Consider the following 21,143-nt stretch of genomic DNA (forward strand, 5'->3'; position numbering starts at 1 on the left):
TTTAAAATTTTATTTCAATTTAGTATTGAAAAAAAGTCAGAATTCTGACTTTTTTTTCAGTGGCCCTAATCCTCTTCCGTATTTTATACACCTGTCATTCATTCACTTATAAAAATTTAAGTTCCAAAAAAAGGTCAGTTAAAAAATGTGTCAGCAAGCGAAATATTTATTATTTTAACTAAATATTTATTTTCCAAACTAAATACTTAGATTGTTAAATAAATATTTAGCTCCAAAATAAATACCTATTTGACAAATATTTTTTAAATAGACCTGAAAGACGCTAGTTAACCATAAATATTGATTTTTGACTGCTTAACTTTACAAACGGCCCCCAGTGAGCTCAGGGCCAATCGATGGATCCCTGCAAACATCAAGCTTGATGTTCTGATGCCTTTAATAAAATGTTTGTCCTTCAGAACCTGCAGTATTCTGAGGTTTCTGCTTTGATATCAATAAATATTGGATTTTTATTTACCTCTTTATTCACCATCGGTCGGTGTTCAGTGGGATTTATCTTGATAAAGATCAGTTAAAAACTAAGAATGAAGCATGAATTAGAAATGATTTACTGCTGGTAAAACTTTATTGATCCTCCTGATAAATATAAGAAATATTGATGAGAAACAAGTTCAAACCTTCATAGATCCAGAGAGTTCTTCTGAGATCCTTTAAGGCTAGGCTTAAAACTTTCCTTTTTGATTAAGCTTCTAGTTACAGTGGCTCAGGTTATCCTGAGCTATCTCTATAGTTCTGCTGCTATAGGCTTAGACTGCTGGAGGACATAGGGACCCCTTTTTCATCGTTCTGGTGGTAAGGAACCGAGCTTGGCACGGATCGGTTTCAGAGGGTAGTGGAAGTGGGGCTCATTTATTATTACAGATATTATTTCTTTATTATTTCCACCATCATCCAGACCCCTGAGAATCATGACACCACGTAGATAATGACCCCAAAAAGAGCATCTAAAGCCAGGTGTACTCTGTACCATTTCTTGCCCTTTTCGCACCAACTTCCAGCCTGATGGTGAGCGGTGTAGTGAACAGGGGGTAACGAGGGGCGATCAGCCTCTAAGGACCACCTCCTCATCAGGAATCGTACAGTTGGGGGAAAATCAAAGGAGCTAACGGCCTAAATGAGCAGATAGGCCGTTTCTTTTCCCACTGCGTCTCTGTCAGTGAACGCCTCACAGCAGCCAAGTCAGACTCTGCTAGAACAAATAAGCCTTTTTCTACAACCTCTCCACCGTCTCTGATAGAAACACACGCCTCCACAGACTGCTGTTATTCTGCTTTCTTTAATCTGTTTCATGAGGGAATGAAACCCGCATTTAAATCTGTTTGTTCAATGAAACCATGGGACAAACATTAGCAGTTTACATCTATGGAGGGTTCCCCATAGATCCAGATTGAACAGAATCTGCAGCAGAAGCTTCATCCAGACTCTGGATGGAAGTTCTGGTGGATTTCAGAGATCAGTAGAGACCGAGGCTCCTGGCAGCCTCTGATATCTTGGGGGTTCTCCTGGTGGGAAACGGGTACGGGTTCTGGGAGGATCCGGACCCCCCTCCTGCACTCAGCTGCTCAGAGACACCACAGCTTGTTTGGAGGTTCTGGGAACCACTGGTTCCTGATGACTGGTTCTCCTGCTGGTTCTGGTCACGCCTGGTGAAACTGGACCTGGACCCATGGACACCAGGCTGCTGAGAAACCCTCTCTGTGGTTCTCCAGGGGGAGTTGTAGGGAGAACCCTGACCCCCCCGGGAATCTCTGGAGTATCCTTCACCAGACCCATCAGAGACTCCAGATCCAGGATCAGCACCGACTGGCAGTTCCTGACTGGAGAGATCCGAGTCTGAGAAGCTGCAGAAACAGTCAGACGGGGACGGGTTCGATGAGCGGACCTTCGAGGCTGGAGAACAGGAACGTCTGCAGATAAACACCAGAGACACGTCAGAGGAACCGGCAGAACCTTCGGTTCTACAGACCAAAGGTCCGGACTTGGAGACAATAAGGAGGAACATTCAGGCTGGAACCAGAACCAGGGAAGCGGATCAGGGATCCGGAACCAGGGAAGCGGATCAGGGAACCGGAACCAGGGAAGCGGATCAGGGAGAACCTGTGAGGTTCAGCTAAACGCACTGACCTGCAGGTCCTCTGCCCCATCTGCGTGCTCAGCACGGGACGGCGGCGCCGGTGGAGGTCCAGGTGGACGCGCCACGGGTCCGACATCTTCTGGTCAGAGTCTAAATATACGACAGGAGGGGAGGGGCTGGACGGTTCCCATGACGACGTCCAACCCTGAGAAACAGGGACGATGCTGATGGCGTCGGACAGCTCGCTGAAACCTGGAGACAGAAAGTTTTCACCTGAAGAGAGAATCGGATTTGAACGAAGATGATCAATAATCTGACGATTAAACTGCTGAATAATGCGATCAATAATCCGATCAATAATCTGACGATTAAACTGCTGAATAATCCGATCAATAATCCGATCAGTAATCCGATCAATAATCCGATCAATAATGCGATCAGTAATCCGATCAATAATGCGATCAATAATCCGATCAGTAATCCGATCAATAATCCGATCAATAATGCGATCAGTAATCCGATCAATAATGCGATCAATAATCCGATCAATGTTCCCTGGTCCTCTTGGCTCCGCCTCCATAAGGTGCATTTATTTAACTAATAGCCGCTCTATAGATCTATAGAAATGTATCCAAATAGAGATTGTAACGCTGACGTGATTCTGTAGGTCTATAATTCTCAGATTTACCTTTTTTAAACACATTTATCATATTTCTACATTTCTTAACTCGGTTTTGTTGCATTTCTGCTAATTCTAACATCAAACCTTCGCTGAGACATTTGGACCAGATCAGATGTACTGAAGAAGACGACGGTTCTAATCCCTCATCAAAACCAAGACCCAACAATCCATCTGTCCACTTTCCTGTCCTCTGACCCGTCTACTGACCCGTCCACTTTCCTGTCCTCTGACCTGTCCTCTTTACTGTCCACTTTCCCGTCCTCTGACTCCTCTACTAACCCATCCTCTGACCCGTCCACTAAACCGTCCACTAAACCGTCTACTGACCCGTCCACTAACCCGTCCACTAAACCGTCTACTGACCCGTCCACTAACCTGTCCTCTGACTCCTCTACTAACCCGTCCACTAACCCGTCTACTGACCCGTCCACTAACCCGTCCACTGACCTGTCCTCTTTCCCGTCCTCTTTCCTGTCCCGACCAGTTGAAGTTCCGTCCTCTGTTTTTCTCTGCAGATCCTGTACTGCTGTGTGAGCGCTGACACATCCATCTTCCTCCTCTCCCTCCTCCTGGTTCCGGCTCCCTGCAGGAAGTCTAGGCCCCGCCCACTCAGTCACACCTGTGTGCAGTAAAGCAGCAGCCTGCGGTCACCCAGCTGATCCCTGATCAGATTCAGGCTCAGTGTTGGTCAGTTTCTAAAGAAATGAGATGCAGATTTTCTACCAGACAGCCTGCAGACATTAAACGGTGTAGAGATGATGATACTGGAAGCTGCTTTTATTGCTTCCTGCTCAGCGAAAGGAATAAAACTAGAGACACAACCGGTAGATCAGAGGATAGAAATGAATGAGGTAGAAGGAAGCTGGTTCTATTCATAGGAAGGTAGAAAAGGAATAGAAGATAGACCGCTGCTGGTTCCTCTAAGGCACCAGACAAAGAGCGACTCAACAGGGACTCCAACAGGCATTCAGCCGTGGGAGAAAACTACCTGTACAGGTGTGTCATCAGGCCCTGGGGCCTTGCTTGGGTGGAATCAGATCTGTTCATCCCAAAGGTTGGAACCTTTATTCCACTCTGGATTCTCACCAGTCTTTGTTCGATTTACAATAAAATATAAAATAAAAAGGAAACAGTTTAGACAAGTTTAGAATTCATTCTTTTCCTGCTTTGTGTTTACAACTCTCTCGGTTGCTAAGCAACAGAGCGTCCCTCGGCAGCCAATGAGGAAGCAGCCCATGAATTCGAACACAGCCTGTGTGTGTCTCTTTAATGTGTGCCGCTCCGCCCCTCGCGCTCAGTGCGCCTCGCGCCTCTTCCTCCTCATGGCTGCTGCTCCTCTCTCTCCTCTCTACCTGGGCCTGGACTTCAGCACCCAGCAGGTAAAGCAGAACCTCACCCGCTCCGCTTCCGGTTCCGGTTCCCTGTGTTTGTGTGGAGTCAGGACCGCGCGCCGCGCGGCGGAATGTCGGTCCAACTGCGCATGCGCGGATGGATATTATCAGCAGACTGGTTTGGTTGAGTCCAGCCTCCGTTCTGCTGAGAACCTTCAGGTTCTGGTTCTAAAGAGAGCCGGAGGTCTGGAAGGTTCCACCAGACCCCCCCCCCCCCACAGGGGGAAGTGGACTTTAACCCACAGCAGGTTAATGAACACCTGAGCCGGACTCTGACCCTCAGTCTGGTTGGTGAAGGGGCGGATTTAGGAAATGTGGGGCCCTGGGTAGGGTGACCAGACGTCCTCTTTTTCCCGGAACTTGGGGGTCAGCTCCGGGACCAGGAACCCCCGTAGGCAGGGAGGCAGCGGGGGTCGGGTGCAGCTATCTGTGTTCAGAGCGTTTTCGGTCCATGTTTTTTCCTCTCTCCATTGTCCCGCCTCTCGGTGTGACGTCATTGGATCTGTAGCTCTGAGACATCTGATTGGTGGTTGCATTTCACTGCATATAAAGTCGCTACATGGAGGAGGAGAGAAACAGCAGCACTCAGTGTATGGCAAGCCGTTTTAACATAAATTCGGCTGCTCCACCTTTACATTCAAGATATCTCAAATTATTTTATGACTAGACGTTTTAGTGATTTAAGATATCTCTAAATATATTTTGACTAGTCAAAATTCCTATTCGGGATATCTCTAATTACATTCTGACTAGTCGAAATGACGTCAGATTTACCATTAACTTGTTTGGAGACGTCAATTTAAGATATCTAGAATTAATTACTGACTATCTGAAATACACATTTCAGATATCTACAATTAAATTACGACTAGTCATAAAGGAAATTGAAGATATCTCGATTTTAGTTTTGACTAGTCATAATTCTAATTAAAGATATCTCAAATGCCACCATATTTCAAGATATCTTAAATGTATTTTAGGATAGGAGATATGCAGTTTTGACTAGTGAAAACTCAATTATAGATATCTTAAAAGCAAATAATGACTAGACAAAACAAATTTAAAGATATCTTGAATTGTAATTTCGACTATTCGAAATTCCTTTTAAGATATCTCTAAATGAATTAAAGATATCTTGAATTATTCAGCTTTTCCATTAAAGATATCTTAAATTATTCAGCTTTTCCATTAAAGATATATTAAATTGACATTCTGACTAGTCAAAATGACATCAGTGATATCTTGCCATAAATCAAAAACGTCAGAGATTTGCGTAGCGTTTTGGCGGACAGGTGTTAGCCTTGCTAGCTAATTGATTGTGCTATTCAGCGGTCCACAATAGCTGCGCTCAATTTGCAGGCTGCGTTCTTCGAAGGACCCAGCCTACCCAGCCTTAGGAGGACCCAGGAGGATGCTCCGAAGGCTCCGATGGCTGGGATATGGAAATTTTTATTTTATTTTTTATTTACTTATTATTGGAGGAGGAGAGTCGGCTTTGACGGCTTCGGCGGCAGCAAAACCGTCGACGGATTTTTCTCAGGCTGGGAGAGCGCAGTGGAGAGGTAACATTTACATGTTATTATTTTCCCCCACAGGGGCCTGCTAATGATCAGAATATACCAGCTATTAAACAAACGTTTGTCAGCAGATTGACGAATATGTTTATCAAATTTTAGATTCATTTGTATGACTTGGTATAAGCTTGTTTGTAACTTTAGTAATTTGAATTGCATAGTTAAATGTGTACAAACCCTGTAAATAACTGACTTAAATCACTACTTTCACTATCACTAATGTTGTGTTGAGAACCCAAACTGTGTTAGATTGAGAAATAAATCATTATTTGTCTAAATTATCCCCTTACTGCCTGATTTTATTTGCAATTATATAACAAAAACAGAAAACAGAAAAAAAAATCTAAATCTAAAAACGAAAGAAAAAAAAGTTAAATAGTGGATCTAGATTAGGTAAAATAAAATTTCTAATAATTCATGTAGCAAAGATAATGAAAAAAGATAGATGACTGAATTAAAAAAAAAAATTTTTGTCTCCTTTTTTCTACAGGTCATAATGGCATGTGCTGTCCTGCACAACATCTGCCTGGGAGCCCGTGACCCCCCAGATGATGTCCCACTCGCAGTTAGAAGACTCCAAGCTCATCTGTGTGGCATCCCATCCCATCCAGTCCAGCAGCACCACCAGGGACTCCTGCTCAGTGACAATTGTGTATATATATATATGTTCTCAAGTAATAATTATTGTATATCTTCCGTAAATAGTAGTAGTTAATTTTAAAATCTAATGTAGTTAAAAATGTTTTTAATAGTTTATTGTAAATACTTGCTTCTCTAAAAAATAAACTGATGTTGTCACTGAGAAGTTGTTCTAAGTTTACTTAACTTCTTACACCCTCGGGGGGAATAAATAAATTTCCGCCTGACAAAAACACACAAAAGTAAATAACGTATAGCCTCAAAGCTATTAGATTTAAGAAGAAACTTTTGGTACCTCTGTAAAGGTAAGATGTCATAGAATGGTTTTCTGGTGTCAGCACCATTGTAGCTTTGACCCTGCCTGAAATATTAGGGACAAAATATTTTGCATTTTTTGAACCTCGCCAAAATTTTCTTTGAAATAAACATTGCAAAACACTATCAAAATATTATTTATAGCACAAAAAAGTAGTACAGACTTTTAAATCTAAATGTTGTGTAAAAATATACCAAATTTGGACTCATGAATCATATTTATTTTAGAATGGTATTAGTGAGAAATTTCTTAGGCGGAGAGGCCATTTTGGCACATTTATCCAAAAATGTCACCAAACTGTGCCAAATGTGTTTTTTACATCAATACTGGGGGTTTGTTAAAATTACGAGGTCACGTAGCAGCTGGACCCACCGGTGGGTCCGTAGGGTTCAAGGGGTTAAATTGTAAAGAAGTGATGAAACAGATAATGTAAAAAGTTTAAAAGACACACCGACAACAATAACTTTTATAAACAATTTAATAATTTAATTTAACAATAACAGCAACACAGAACCTCAACTTGTAAAAGACAAAACAAAACAAAAAATCAACATCTGTCCACCATCCTCTCCAATAAATGAAATAATCTGTCCATCCTTTCCCTCCTCCCTCTGCCATCTCATATCCTCCCTCATTAAGTCAACCATCTCGTCTCTCCTTCTTCTCTTCCTCCTTTCCCTCCTCTCTCATCCTCATTCTCTTCACCCTGATGCTGCTCAGCCTCTGCAGCACCTGGCCCTGGTGTGTCCTCAGGGATGGAGGCAATTAGGACAGGTGAGTTTAACAGAGGGCCTCTGTCCTAATACCTCATCCATGAGGACAAACCAGGGCCAGGTGGCAGCAGTAGGGTTCCCACTGACCCCCTGCTCTGTCTCTGGATCTTTGCATTCCTAAAGTGGAGGAAAACAATTTGTGTCAACAGATGCTTTTTTCTGTAGTGTTTGTTTAAAGCTAGAAAAAAGGAGTGTTTCATGAACTGGATGGATTGATGAAATTCTACAGAAAAAGACTACTTTGGAATGATAACCTGGAGAGGAATTTTTTCAAGCTTACTAAAAGTGTTTTAATGTAATATTATATTCATTATTGGAAAATGATTTATTCACAAGTGAAGATTCTTTAAAATGTCTCACAATTTCCAAGCAAAACGTTTTCATGACTTAAGTTACTGTAAAATAAAGAATCCTTCAGGTCTTCAGATTTTATAGCAGTATACTTTAGCTAAACCCCTGTGTTACTTGTTTTATTTTGTTTTTCTTTTTTTCAATTTTTTCCTTTTGATTCTTTAAAAGTTTTTGTCTGTTTAAGTTTATAGTTTTTTATCTTATAAAAACCATTATGGATTGCATCTGTTCAATTGTACTTTTCTGCTGTTTGAAAAAGTATTTTGAATTTGTTTTTCAATAAAATAAAATAAAAAGAAAATCTAAGTGTGAATCAGACATGAAGCGGAGGTGCGCTTTTATTTTCAGAGGAGCTGAAGGAGGGTGCTGTAATGCTTTGTGCCATCTAGCAAGTCAAAATCAAAAGCTAGTTGGCTTTACTATAATTTCCGTAGAGGCAGAAAGCTTTACCACAGTATTAAAAACTGCATCTGGTTATTACCTGAACCGGCCCGGGCTGCCGAATATTCATTGTTTCAGATCGGACATGGGTCGATATTAACACTTTCAGCTCCTCTAAGCCGTTTTAAGTGCGTTGTGTGTGTCGGCAGAAAGTTGATCAGAAATTCTTTGCAAATTCCGCAAGCATTCTTCAAGAATGCTTTTTTTCTCGCTCTCCACATAACCCAGAATGAAAAACTCTTTCGATATTGTGGCATTTTCTCACAATTTTGTCCAAAACTGCCAGCACCAGTAGTGCACCAGTAGTGCTTAGTACAGCCAATAAGAGGCTTACACGCAATCTCTTACTTCAGATATCTAAAATTGTAATACTGACTAGGCATAATTACGTTCGAGATATCTTAAATTATAATTACCGATGTGTGACGCTTTAAATGAGGAATCCGGTGACGTAATTTGAGATATCTTGAAAGGAATTTTGACTAGTCAAAATGTGATTGAAGATATCTTGAATTATTATTCTTCCTAATCAGATTGTAAATAGAGATATCTTAAATTACTGTTCCGGATAGTCAAAATGTGGTTTTGTCTAGTCAAAAAGTATTTTAAGATATCTGGAACGTAATTATGGATAGTCAGACGAAACCGAATTTATGTTAAAACGGCTTGCCATACTCAGTGAATATTAACCAGCAGCTGCTTCTATGTTTAAGGAAAAGTTAGAGATGCCACCGAAAACTCATCTGTTTGTTAGAAATATGGAGCTTTATCAGCTAAAAACTGCTACAGGTTATAAGTTTATACAAGTTAATAATATAACGCAAGAATCTTAATAAAACTTAGTTTTAATGTTGTGTTCTTCTTTACTAGTTAAAGAAAGCGTCTCAGAGGATCATGACTCCCAGTTCCAGGTTAAAATGAACATGTTTTCTTATTGAACAGACAGAATCTGTCATGATTGGTTCTCTATAGTGACCCAATGATGCAGAACACCACTAGACGGAAACAGGTTGAAAGGTTTAACGGAGTTTATTTATATCAAGCACAATGAAACGAGTTCTGGTCCTGGGAGACTGGTACACCGGAGTCTGTGGGGGACAGTTTAGTTAGCGGAGCACTTAGGAACTTGTCTTTAGGATTGTTTCTGGCATGTACCTTGAGGGTCCTTGAATAAGGCTTGGAGAGGAAGGTTGTTGGAACTGGAGAAGGTTTGGTTGCAGAGTCCGCAAGCTGTTTCAGCGTCTTGCTTCTCAGGAGGGAGCAGACCTTGGGTTTGAGTTTCCAGCTCTTGGTCCAGAGCTGCATGGGAAACCAGAGGGAGTCTTCAGGTTTGGCTCAGAGGGCAGGCTCGGCAGGTTAAGCTCTTCTAGAGCTTCGCGGGATAAAAACTGGTTTCCTGGAAAGACAGAGACAACGTTAGAATCCAGCTTGGATTCAAAAGGTTCTCAGAGGTTCTAGGCTTAGGTGCTAACCAACTGGATCAACACTGCGGCGTTGAGGCAAGGTCTGAAGACAGCTTAAGTAGTGGATCCTCTGATGATGGTAACGAGCAGCAGCTGTGCAGGAGGCTCTGCTCAGGAGGATCCATGGCGGACTCTGCTGGAGAAGGGTGGAACTTCTCCAGCCTCCAACAGAATCAGCCTGCAGAGCTTCTACAGATCTAGAAATTTACTTTCTAGCATCATTATATTAGTAAAGAGGTGCATAAATCTTTTTAAACAGAGAGAAGCAGGGAGAGCTGCAGGTTTAAAGGGGAAACACCTTTAATTACCTGAAATCGTAATTCTAGGGATGCATGATTTATCGCTTTTGGCATCAGAATCTAACGTTACTGGATATAACCTAACGGAATATCTTCAGAACGGCTCCAAATGACACTAAACTAAAAAAAAAACAGAATTTTTCTTTAACCAAAAGATTGGTTGAACACATAACTTCCAACCAGATTAAAACCAAAAACTGGAAAAACTATGATTTTTAAATAAAATGACTAAAACCTTTCATTTTGCTCATTATTTGCACAAACCTCCACCGTCTGCTTGAGCTTATTTCTATAAAATAGCAGAAAAACTGAACCTTAAAGGATTTTTTGCTTCTAAGACATTTTACACAAAAAAAAAACTTCCAAACGATTTGGTTATACAGACCAATCATGAACTATTTCAAAGGAATTAAATAGAAAAAAAATCCCAGATTCTATTACTAACCGTAGTTCTGCTTTCCACCAGTAGGTGGTGACATGTTCACTGTGGGGAACTAGTCGCCATTAATGAGGGGAGGGAACAGTTAGCGTCACATCTGATTGATCTGTTGCTCTGTTGGTTCTGCAGCTGAAGGTTGTCGCCATCGATGGCGACCTCAGCGTGGTCCATCAGGACGCCGTCCAGTTCGACTCTGAGCTGCCCCACTACAGGTAACACCAGGCAGGTTTTATTCTGAAAGAGCCTGGCTTTTATTTTGAAATCTGATTTTGTTCAGGACTCGCGGTGGAGTTCATATCCATGCTGACAAACTGACCGTCACCTCACCGGTGCTCATGTGGGTCCAGGTGAGACGCCGCCAGATGGTTTAACTGCACCAGTGAGTGTTCTGTCTCCTGATTGGCTGTCTGACCTGTCCGTCACCAGGCTCTGGACCTGCTGCTGGACAAGATGAAGAGGGCTGGGTTTGACTTCTCCAGGGTGGAAGCGTTATCGGGCAGCGGACAGGTGAGAGCTCAGGTCCTGAGATAGAAACTGAAGGATTGGACTAGAAGCAGATAAAGTTTATTAAAGCTCATTGACTCTTCAGCAATCCCTCACACTAAGCATGCTTGTAGCGACAGTGGAGAGGAAAAACTCCCTTTGAACAGGAAGAAACCTCCAGCAGAACCAGGCTCAGTGTGAGCGGCCATCTGCTGAGGCCCACTGGGGTTCAAGGAGAAAGAAGCAGACATAGAAAAAGAAGCATAGATACAAAAATCCAGCCCAGGAAAACCGGATCCTTGGAGGAGGCAGCCTCTGAAATCAAACACAGCCTTTATGGTTCAGGTTGGGGTCTGGGGTGAAGACGTCCGGGTCGGGTTCAGAACCGTGGAGTTCTGGGGTGAAGACGTCCGGGTCGGGTTCAGAACCGTGGAGTTCTGGGTAGAAGACGTCCGGGTCGGGTTCAGAACCGTGGAGTTCTGGGGTGAAGACGTCCGGGTCGGGTTCAGAACCGTGGAGTTCTGGGTAGAAGACGTCCGGGTCGGGTTCAGAACCGTGGAGTTCTGGGGTGAAGACGTCCGGGTCGGGTTCAGAACCGTGGAGTTCTGGGTTGAAGATGTCTGGGTCGGGTTCAGAACCGTGGAGTTCTGGGGTGAAGACGTCCGGGTCGGGTTCAGAACCGTGGAGTTCTGGGTTGAAGATGTCTGGGTCGGGTTCAGAACCGTGGAGTTCTTGGGTGAAGACGTCCGGGTCGGGTTCAGAACCGTGGAGTTCTGGGTAGAAGACGTCTGGGTCGGGTTCAGAACCGTGGAGTTCTGGGGTGAAGATGTCTGGGTCGGGTTCAGAACTGCGGAGTTCTGGGTTGAAGACGTCTGGGTCGGGTTCAGAACCGTGGAGTTCTGGGGTGAAGACGTCTGGGTCGGGTTCAGAACCGTGGAGTTCTGGGTAGAAGACGTCTGGGTCGGGTTCAGAACCGTGGAGTTCTGGGTAGAAGACGTCTGGGTCGGGTTCAGAACCGTGGAGTTCTGGGGTGAAGACGTCTGGGTCGGGTTCAGAACCGTGGAGTTCTGGGTTGAAGACGTCTGGGTCGGGTTCAGAACCGTGGAGTTCTGGGGTGAAGATGTCTGGGTCGGGTTCAGAACCGTGGAGTTCTGGGTAGAAGACGTCTGGGTCGGGTTCAGAACCGTGGAGTTCTGGGGTGAAGACGTCTGGGTCGGGTTAAGAACCGTGGAGTTCTGGGGTGAAGACGTCTGGGTCGGGTTCAGAACCGTGGAGTTCTGGGGTGAAGACGTCTGGGTCGGGTTCAGAACCGTGGAGTTCTGGGTAGAAGACGTCTGGGTCGGGTTCAGAACCGTGGAGTTCTGGGTTGAAGATGTCTGGGTCGGGTTAAGAACCGTGGAGTTCTGGGTTGAAGACGTCTGGGTCGGGTTCAGAACCGTGGAGTTCTGGGGTGAAGATGTCTGGGTCGGGTTCAGAACCGTGGAGTTCTGGGGTGAAGACGTCTGGGTCGGGTTCAGAACAGTGGAGTTCTGGGTTGAAGACGTCTGGGTCGGGTTCAGAACCGTGGAGTTCTGGGGTGAAGACGTCTGGGTCGGGTTCAGAACCGTGGAGTTCTTGGTTGAAGACGTCTGGGTCGGGTTCAGAACCGTGGAGTTCTGGGGTGAAGACGTCTGGGTCGGGTTCAGAACCGTGGAGTTCTGGGTAGAAGACGTCTGGGTCGGGTTCAGAACCGTGGAGTTCTGGGGTGAAGACGTCTGGGTCGGGTTCAGAACCGTGGAGTTCTGGGTAGAAGACGTCTGGGTCGGGTTCAGAACCGTGGAGTTCTGGGTAGAAGACGTCTGGGTCGGGTTTAGAACTGTGGAGTTCTTGGGTGAAGACGTCCGGGTCGGGTTCAGAACCGTGGAGTTATTGGTAGAAGACGTCTGGGTCGGGTTCAGAACCGTGGAGTTCTGGGTAGAAGACGTCTGGGTCGGGTTTAGAACCGTGGAGTTCTGGGTAGAAGACGTCCGGGTCGGGTTTAGAACCGTGGAGTTCTGGGTAGAAGATGTCTGGGTCGGGTTCAGAACCGTGGAGTTCTTGGGTGAAGACGTCCGGGTCGGGTTCAGAACCGTGGATTTCTGGGTTGAAGATGTCTGGGTCGGGTTCAGAACCGTGGAGTTCTGGGGTGAAGACGTCTGGGTCGGGTTCAGAACCGTGGAGTTCTGGGTAGAAGACGTCTGGGTCGGGTTTAGAACTGTGGAGTTCTTGGATGAAGACGTCCGGGTCGGGTTTAGAACCGTGGAGTTCTTGGGTGAAGACGTCCGGGTCGGGTTTAGAACCGTGGAGTTCTGGGGTGAAGACGTCTGGGTCGGGTTCAGAACCGTGGAGTTCTTGGGTGAAGACGTCCGGGTCGGGTTCAGAACCGTGGAGTTATTGGTTGAAGACGTCTGGGTCGGGTTCAGAACCGTGGAGTTCTGGGGTGAAGACGTCTGGGTCGGGTTCAGGACCGTGGAGTTCTGGGGTGAAGACGTCTGGGTCGGGTTAAGAACCGTGGAGTTCTGGGGTGAAGATGTCTGGGTCGGGTTCAGAACCGTGGAGTTCTGGGGTGAAGATGTCTGGGTCGGGTTCAGAACCGTGGAGTTCTTGGTTGAAGACGTCTGGGTCGGGTTCAGAACCGTGGAGTTCTGGGTAGAAGACGTCTGGGTCGGGTTCAGAACCGTGGAGTTCTGGGGTGAAGACGTCTGGGTCGGGTTCAGAACCGTGGAGTTCTGGGTTGAAGACGTCTGGGTCGGGTTCAGAACCGTGGAGTTCTGGGGTGAAGATGTCTGGGTCGGGTTCAGAACTGTGGAGTTCTGGGTAGAAGACGTCTGGGTCGGGTTCAGAACCGTGGAGTTCTGGGGTGAAGACGTCTGGGTCGGGTTAAGAACCGTGGAGTTCTGGGGTGAAGACGTCTGGGTCGGGTTAAGAACCGTGGAGTTCTGGGGTGAAGACGTCTGGGTCGGGTTCAGAACCGTGGAGTTCTGGGGTGAAGACGTCTGGGTCGGGTTCAGAACCGTGGAGTTATTGGTAGAAGACGTCTGGGTCGGGTTCAGAACCGTGGAGTTCTGGGGTGAAGACGTCTGGGTCGGGTTCAGAACCGTGGAGTTCTGGGTTGAAGACGTCTGGGTCGGGTTCAGAACCGTGGAGTTCTGGGGTGAAGACGTCTGGGTCGGGTTCAGAACCGTGGAGTTCTGGGGTGAAGACGTCTGGGTCGGGTTCAGAACCGTGGAGTTCTGGGGTGAAGACGTCTGGGTCGGGTTAAGAACCGTGGAGTTCTGGGTTGAAGACGTCTGGGTCGGGTTCAGAACCGTGGAGTTCTGGGGTGAAGACGTCTGGGTCGGGTTCAGAACCGTGGAGTTCTGGGGTGAAGACGTCTGGGTCGGGTTCAGAACCGTGGAGTTCTGGGTTGAAGACGTCTGGGTCGGGTTCAGAACCGTGGAGTTCTTGGTTGAAGACGTCTGGGTCGGGTTCAGAACCGTGGAGTTCTTGGTTGAAGACGTCTGGGTCGGGTTCAGAACCGTGGAGTTCTGGGGTGAAGATGTCTGGGTCGGGTTCAGAACCGTGGAGTTCTGGGTAGAAGACGTCTGGGTCGGGTTCAGAACCGTGGAGTTCTGGGGTGAAGATGTCTGGGTCGGGTTCAGAACCGTGGAGTTCTGGGTTGAAGACGTCTGGGTCGGTTTCAGAACCGTGGAGTTCTTGGTTGAAGACGTCTGGGTCGGGTTCAGAACCGTGGAGTTCTTGGTTGAAGACGTCTGGGTCGGGTTCAGAACCGTGGAGTTCTGGGGTGAAGACGTCTGGGTCGGGTTCAGAACCGTGGAGTTCTGGGGTGAAGACGTCTGGGTCGGGTTCAGAACCGTGGAGTTCTGGGGTGAAGACGTCTGGGTCGGGTTCAGAACAGTGGAGTTCTTGGTTGAAGACGTCTGGGTCGGGTTCAGAACCGTGGAGTTCTTGGTTGAAGACGTCTGGGTCGGGTTCAGAACCGTGGAGTTCTTGGTTGAAGACGTCTGGGTCGGGTTCAGAACCGTGGAGTTCTTGGTTGAAGACGTCTGGGTCGGGTTCAGAACCGTGGAGTTCTGGGTTGAAGACGTCTGGGTCGGGTTCAGAACCGTGGAGTTCTGGGGTGAAGACGTCTGGGTCGGGTTCAGAACCGTGGAGTTCTGGGGTGAAGACGTCTGGGTCGGGTTCAGAACCGTGGAGTTCTGGGGTGAAGACGTCTGGGTCGGGTTCAGAACCGTGGAGTTCTTGGTTGAAGACGTCTGGGTCGGGTTCAGAACCGTGGAGTTCTTGGTTGAAGACGTCTGGGTCGGGTTCAGAACCGTGGAGTTCTGGGGTGAAGATGTCTGGGTCGGGTTCAGAACCGTGGAGTTCTGGGGTGAAGATGTCTGGGTCGGGTTAAGAACCGTTGATGTTTTGACGCCCTGCCCTGTGAGTGGAGCGTGGCGCCGCAGGCGGTGGCGCCTTGGTTTTGACTGTGATGTTCCTCCTCAGCAACATGGCGGCGTGTTCTGGAAGAAAGGAGCCGCTCAGACTTTGGCCCGCCTGGACCCGGGTCAGAACCTCTACCAGCAGTTGCAGGTGTGTGTCTCCAGCGTGTGTGTGTGTGTGTGTGTGTGTACCTGCTGATTCAGGTGTGGCGGTGTCTCCTCAGGACGGCTTCTCAGTGCAGGACAGTCCGGTGTGGATGGACTCCAGCAGCAGCCAGCAATGCAGGGACCTGCAGAAGGCAGCAGGGGGCGCTCTGAGGCTGGCAGAGATCACTGGATCCAGAGCCTACGAGGTCAGAGTCCCTCTGTCTGTCTCTCTCTCTGTCTGTCCTCCTTTCGGTCTAAATGTCCTCCTCTCTGTCCCTCTGTCTGTCCCTCTGTCTGTCCTCCTTTCGGTCTAAATGTCCTCCTCTCTGTCTGTCCCTCTGTCTGTCTGTCTCTCTCTCTGTCTGTCCGTCTGTCTGTCTCTCTGTCTGTCTGTCCTCCTTTCGGTCTAAATGTCCTCCTCTCTGTCCCTCTGTCTGTCCCTCTGTCTGTCCCTCTGTCTGTCTGACGCCTCATTCCGTGTTTTTCTGCAGCGCTTCACAGGAAACCAGATCTCCAAACTTCTGCAGACCCGTTCGGACCAGTTCCAGGACACAGAGGTTGGAGCTCCGCCTCCAGGCCCCGCCCCTTTAGATGTCGTCTCACCTGCCTGACAGCTGCGTGTTTCTGTGTGTCTGATATTAGAGGATCTCGTTGGTGAGCAGCTTTGCAGCCTCTCTCTTCCTCGGTGGTTACGCCGCCATCGACTACAGCGACGGTACGCTCCGATCTCCGTGGATCAACCTTCCGTCCTTCAGCTCCTTGGTAAACAGTAACTGATGCTTCATCAGGTTCTGGGATGAATCTGCTGGACATCCGGGCCAGAAACTGGTCTCAGATCTGCCTGGACGCAACAGCTCCTGACCTGGACCGACTGCTAGGAGCTCCTCTTCCCTCCACGGCTGTACTGGTAACTGGTTTTACTGGGTTGTTGTGGTCGCTGCTGGTCCCCAGGTGTCCTAACTGGACCCTGCTGGTCCTGCTTGGTGTTCCAGGGTTCTGTCTCCTCATACTTTGTGCATCGGTTTGGTTTCTCTGAGAGCTGCCGGGTGGTGGCGTTCACCGGAGACAATCCAGGTGGGAAAGTTTCCATTAGTTAACATCAGACTGCTGCTACCGCTGCCTGACCACTAGATGGTGCTGCTGCTCTCCAGAGCCTCAGCTTCCTGCAGGAATGAAGAAAGCTTCAATAAATTAAAACCATTAAAATGATCTGAATTATTAAAATCACATGTTCATTCTAGTAATGAACTGATAAGGAATAAATGATATTTAAAAATCATATAAATTAATAAATACATTTATTAATTTATAGACAGAAATTGAAATAAAGGGCTAAAGCGTCGCTCTAAGCTGTCTAGTTTGCCCGACAATGAATGGAATAAAAACTAAAATAAATGAAAAGTGTTGATGATCCAGTAAACATGGCAGACCGTCGTCATGGTGACCTGTCGCTGTCTCTCCTCCCCAGCATCTCTGGCTGGAATGAGGCTCCATCAGGGCGACATGGCTGTGAGTCCCCCTCTGTCCTCCTCATCCACCTGCCGCCTTCGGCCTCTCTGAGTCCCGGTCTGTTTGCAGGTCAGTCTGGGGACCAGCGACACGGTGTTCCTGTGGCTCCAGGAGCCCCGGCCGGCCCTCGAGGGCCATGTCTTCTGCAACCCTGTGGAGCTGCAGGCCTACATGGCCCTGCTGTGGTACAGAAGTAGACCTGATGTTTGGAGCTGCTGCTACTTCCTGAAAAACATGAATCCTTCAAAATAAAAGTCTCCTTCCTGTTTGTTTCAGCTTTAAGAACGGGTCCCTGACCAGAGAGCGGGTCCGGAACCAGTGTGCTGCAGGGTCCTGGGAAGCTTTCTCTGATGCTTTGAAGGAGACGCCGCTCGGAAACAACGGGAACATCGGTGGAAATTCTTCACTTCTGTCCTTTATTTATCGTCCTCTGTCCCCTGTCCTCCCTGACGGCGTCTTTGTCTCCTCCAGGCTTTTATTTTGACACCATGGAGATCACTCCTCCCGCCGTTGGCGTCCATCGCTTCGACTCTAACGACCGTGAGGTCAGTCCATGAGGGTCCGCTGCAGCTCAGATGTCCCTCCTGTCTCTTACCCGTCTCTGGATCTTGTCCAGGTGTCCCAGTGGAGTCCTGAGGTGGAGATCAGGGCTCTGGTTGAGGGTCAGTTTCTGTCCCGCAGGCTCCACGCCGAGCGACTCGGATACTCCATCGGTAAGACTAAGCTTTGCCTCGTGTCTCCTCTGGATCGAGGTCACATGAATGTCCCCTGATGAAAAGGTCCTGATGTCTGGGCCCGTTAGATCAGAGATGAGTCCAGGAGAACCCAGAACCAGCTGCTTTACTGTCGGTACCAACAGAAACCTGGCTGTATGAACTCTCTGTCTGTGTTTCAGTTCCAGGAACCAGAGTTCTGGCCACCGGAGGAGCTTCTGCCAACCAGCAGATCCTGCAGGTCCATTTTACAGCTTTTATAGGAGGTTCTGTTGATCAAACCGTCGACTGATGAATCAAATGGACTCTGATCCAGGACCGGTTTGGACCGGATGGACCGGATGGTTCTGTGCTCTATAGAACCGCAGAGAAGCAGCAGGATGATTCTGATGTTCTGCTTTCTTCAGGTTCTGTCTGACGTGTTCAATGCCCCGGTTTACACCATCGACCTGTCCGACTCCACCTGCTTAGGCTCCGCCTACCGAGCTCTGCATGGTGATACGCTCGTAGTCCTTCTACTACAGCTGATAGTCCTTCCTCTGAAGCTCTTTGCTCTGTTTGCAGGTCTGGTGGCAGATTCTGGTGTCTCCTTCCTGGAGGTTGTGAAGAAAGCTCCGGAACCTCAGCTGGTCTGCACCCCCCACCCTACAGCACAGCAGGTTAGACCTTTAGAACCTTCTGGAACCCGCCCCCCTCTACAGGTCATTAGAAGGAACTGCCCACAGCAGCTTCAGCTCTGAATTTGCCTTCAGACTGAGACCAAGGAGAGGGACAGAAGCTGCAGGAGGAACGACGGAGCGAGACAGTCAGGACTCAAAGGAGAGTCACTAACCTCTGATCCTGTGGAGGGGAAGGGATTTATCTGTGGAAAGGTTGTTAGATGAGAGGAGTGATGCTGAGGGCTCTGCTGCACAGCTGCTGGACGGTAAATATCACTATATGGAACATTTACTGATTTAGCCCGTCTGTAGCAGCCAGGGCTAATGTTAGCCCGTCTGCAACAGCCAGGGCTAACGTTAGCCCGTCTGCAACAGCCAGGGCTAACGTTAGCCCGTCTGCAACAGCCAGGGCTAACGTTAGCCCGTCTGCAGCATCCAGGGCTAACGTTAGCCCGTCTGCAGCATCCAGGGCTAACGTTAGCCCGTCTGCAGCGGCCAGGGCTAAAGTTAGCTCGTCTATAGCGGCATCCAGGGCTAACGTTAGCCCGTCTGCAGCAGCCAGGGCTAACGTTAGCCCGTCTGCAGCATCCAGGGCTAAAGTTAGCTCGTATGTAGCGGCATCCAGGGCTAACGTTAGCCCGTCTGCAGCAGCCAGGGCTAACGTTAGCCCGTCTGCAGCGGCCAGGGCTAAAGTTAGCTCGTCTATAGCGGCATCCAGGGCTAACGTTAGCCCGTCTGCAGCAGCCAGGGCTAACGTTAGCCCGTGTGCGGCATCCAGGGCTAACGTTAGCCCGTCTGCAGCAGCCAGGGCTAACGTTAGCCCGTGTGCGGCATCCAGGGCTAACGTTAGCCTGTGTGCGGCATCCAGGGCTAACGTTAGCCTGTGTGCGGCATCCAGGGCTAACGTTAGCCTGTGTGCGGCATCCAGGGCTAACGTTAGCCCGTCTGCGGCAGCCAGGGCTAACGTTAGCCCGTGTGCAGCATCCAGGGCTAACGTTAGCCCGTCAGCAGCCAGCCAGGGCTAACGTTAGCCCGTCTGCAGCAGCCAGGGCTAACGTTAGCCCGTGTGCAGCATCCAGGGCTAACGTTAGCCCGTCAGCAGCCAGCCAGGGCTAACGTTAGCCCGTCTGCAGCAGCCAGGGCTAACGTTAGCCCGTGTGCAGTATCCAGGGCTAACGTTAGCCCGTCTGCAGCAGCCAGGGCTAATGTTAGCCCGTGTGCAGCATCCAGGGCTAACGTTAGCCCGTCAGCAGCCAGCCAGGGCTAACGTTAGCCCGTCTGCAGCAGCCAGGGCTAACGTTAGCCCGTGTGCAGTATCCAGGGCTAACGTTAGCCCGTCTGCAGCGGCCAGGGCTAACGTTAGCCCGTCTGCAGCGGCCAGGGCTAACGTTAGCCCGTCTGCAGTGGCCAGGGCTAACGTTAGCCCGTCTGCAGTGGCCAGGGCTAACGTTAGCCCGTCTGCAGTGGCCAGGGCTAACGTTAGCCCGTCAGCAGCCAGCCAGGGCTAACGTTAGCCCGTCTGCAGCAGCCAGGGCTAACGTTAGCCCGTGTGCAGCATCCAGGGCTAACGTTAGCCCGTCAGCAGCCAGCCAGGGCTAACGTTAGCCCGTCTGCAGCAGCCAGGGCTAACGTTAGCCCGTGTGCAGTATCCAGGGCTAACGTTAGCCCGTCTGCAGCAGCCAGGGCTAATGTTAGCCCGTGTGCAGCATCCAGGGCTAACGTTAGCCCGTCAGCAGCCAGCCAGGGCTAACGTTAGCCCGTCTGCAGCAGCCAGGGCTAACGTTAGCCCGTGTGCAGCATCCAGGGCTAACGTTAGCCCGTGTGCAGCATCCAGGGCTAACGTTAGCCCGTCTGCAGCAGCCCTCTCTCTGCATAGCCGTGTGTGAAGAACCGCTGGCTCTGATGGAGGTTTGATTGTTTTATTTGGCAAAATGTTCATTTAATTTGTGTTTATCTGACTGTGTTCATTATTATTCCTCCACTAAATGAAAAAAGTCATAATTTATTATTATATAGAGACTATTAGTAACAGGAGGTGAAATGCGGCTCCAGACTAACTTTGGATGTGGTCCAGACTTTACTGGGTTCTAGTCAAGTACTCACATTCTAGTGAACAGAGAAACGGCCTGAATTTACCTGCAGCATCAGGTCAGGGGGGCGGGGCTTCCAGTAAGATGTAATCAGCCAACCGGAGCACATCATTCTTCTTCTGTTCCAGGTGTACAACCAGATGTTGAAACGCTTTGCACAGCTGGAGGAGAGGGTCCTGCAGAGGACTGAGCCGACCAATGAGAGCCGATCGTGATGATAAAGAATCCCAGGTTACCATGGCGACGGGTTTGGTTGTCTACCTGGCTGAATGACAACAGGAGGGAAACCAGCAGGACGATCAGACCTCTGCAGCCTGCAGGAGGAAACGGGTCCACAGCAACAGATCTCTGTCTCTTTTCTTTTTAAAAGAATAAAATCAGATTTTAATTCAACCCGGTTCTGACCAGTTGGTTCGTTTCTGTTGATCTATTACCAAGATGTTTAGAATTGATCTTTCTAAGCCTTAAATGGCCAAGCTCCATCTGATATCAGAGATCTGATTGTTCCTTATGTTCCTAACAGAGCACTTCGCTCTCAATCTGCAGGTTTACTAGTGGTTCCTAGAATTTCTAAAAGTAGAATGGGAGGCAGATCTTTTAGTTCTCAGGCTCCTCTCCTGTGGAACCAACTACCAGT

At 48.3% G+C, this 21,143-nt stretch overlaps 2 protein-coding genes across 5 annotated transcripts; one reads left to right on the plus strand and one right to left on the minus strand.

Moving 5' to 3' along the window:
* Positions 1-1,236: 1,236 nt before the first annotated feature.
* LOC119777280 lies at positions 1,237-15,740 on the minus strand. Of its 4 annotated transcripts, none has more exons than XM_038276091.1 (4): positions 15,581-15,740; positions 3,225-3,396; positions 2,146-2,368; positions 1,237-1,928 (listed from the first exon to the last, which is right to left on the minus strand). In XM_038276091.1, exons 2-4 carry the CDS (start codon positions 3,325-3,327, stop codon positions 1,475-1,477), a joined length of 780 nt encoding a protein of 259 aa, XP_038132019.1. In that variant the 5' UTR covers positions 3,328-3,396; positions 15,581-15,740; the 3' UTR covers positions 1,237-1,474. The 4 variants fall into 4 exon arrangements, with proteins under 4 accessions (XP_038132019.1, XP_038132022.1, XP_038132021.1 ...); XM_038276094.1 differs by lacking the exon at positions 15,581-15,740 and adding an exon at positions 4,174-4,306 and having other exon boundaries at positions 2,146-2,350; positions 3,240-3,396; XM_038276093.1 differs by lacking the exon at positions 15,581-15,740 and adding an exon at positions 4,174-4,306 and having other exon boundaries at positions 2,146-2,347.
* xylb (xylulokinase homolog (H. influenzae)) lies at positions 3,977-20,899 on the plus strand. Its single transcript, XM_038276089.1, has 19 exons — positions 3,977-4,156; positions 10,593-10,675; positions 10,741-10,810; positions 10,890-10,970; positions 15,453-15,539; positions 15,613-15,741; positions 16,027-16,092; positions 16,178-16,250; positions 16,324-16,442; positions 16,528-16,609; positions 17,004-17,044; positions 17,114-17,229; positions 17,321-17,436; positions 17,516-17,589; positions 17,661-17,757; positions 17,940-17,998; positions 18,165-18,252; positions 18,322-18,416; positions 20,635-20,899. Exons 1-19 carry the CDS (start codon positions 3,998-4,000, stop codon positions 20,719-20,721), a joined length of 1,722 nt encoding a protein of 573 aa, XP_038132017.1. The 5' UTR covers positions 3,977-3,997; the 3' UTR covers positions 20,722-20,899.
* Positions 20,900-21,143: the final 244 nt, after the last annotated feature.

Source organism: Cyprinodon tularosa, unplaced genomic scaffold, assembly GCF_016077235.1.
Source record: "Cyprinodon tularosa strain WSP-4 unplaced genomic scaffold, ASM1607723v1 ctg996, whole genome shotgun sequence".
NCBI lineage: Eukaryota > Metazoa > Chordata > Actinopteri > Cyprinodontiformes > Cyprinodontidae > Cyprinodon > Cyprinodon tularosa.

Bases quoted from the DNA above. Each gene is read 5' to 3' on its own strand.
- LOC119777280 (XM_038276091.1), bottom strand. From the start codon at position 3,327: ATGGATGTGTCAGCGCTCACACAGCAGTACAGGATCTGCAGAGAAAAA. The intron at 2,369-3,224 runs GTCAGTGGACGG...TTCTCTCTTCAG, and splicing joins GAGGACGGGAAAGAGGACAG to GTGAAAACTTTCTGTCTCCA. The intron at 1,929-2,145 runs GTCAGTGCGTTT...GTTTATCTGCAG, and splicing joins ATGGGGCAGAGGACCTGCAG to ACGTTCCTGTTCTCCAGCCT.
- xylb (XM_038276089.1), top strand. From the start codon at position 3,998: ATGAGGAAGCAGCCCATGAATTCGAACACAGCCTGTGTGTGTCTCTTT. The intron at 15,742-16,026 runs GTCAGAGTCCCT...GTTTTTCTGCAG, and splicing joins CTGGATCCAGAGCCTACGAG to CGCTTCACAGGAAACCAGAT. The intron at 17,999-18,164 runs GTCCATTTTACA...TGCTTTCTTCAG, and splicing joins CCAACCAGCAGATCCTGCAG to GTTCTGTCTGACGTGTTCAA.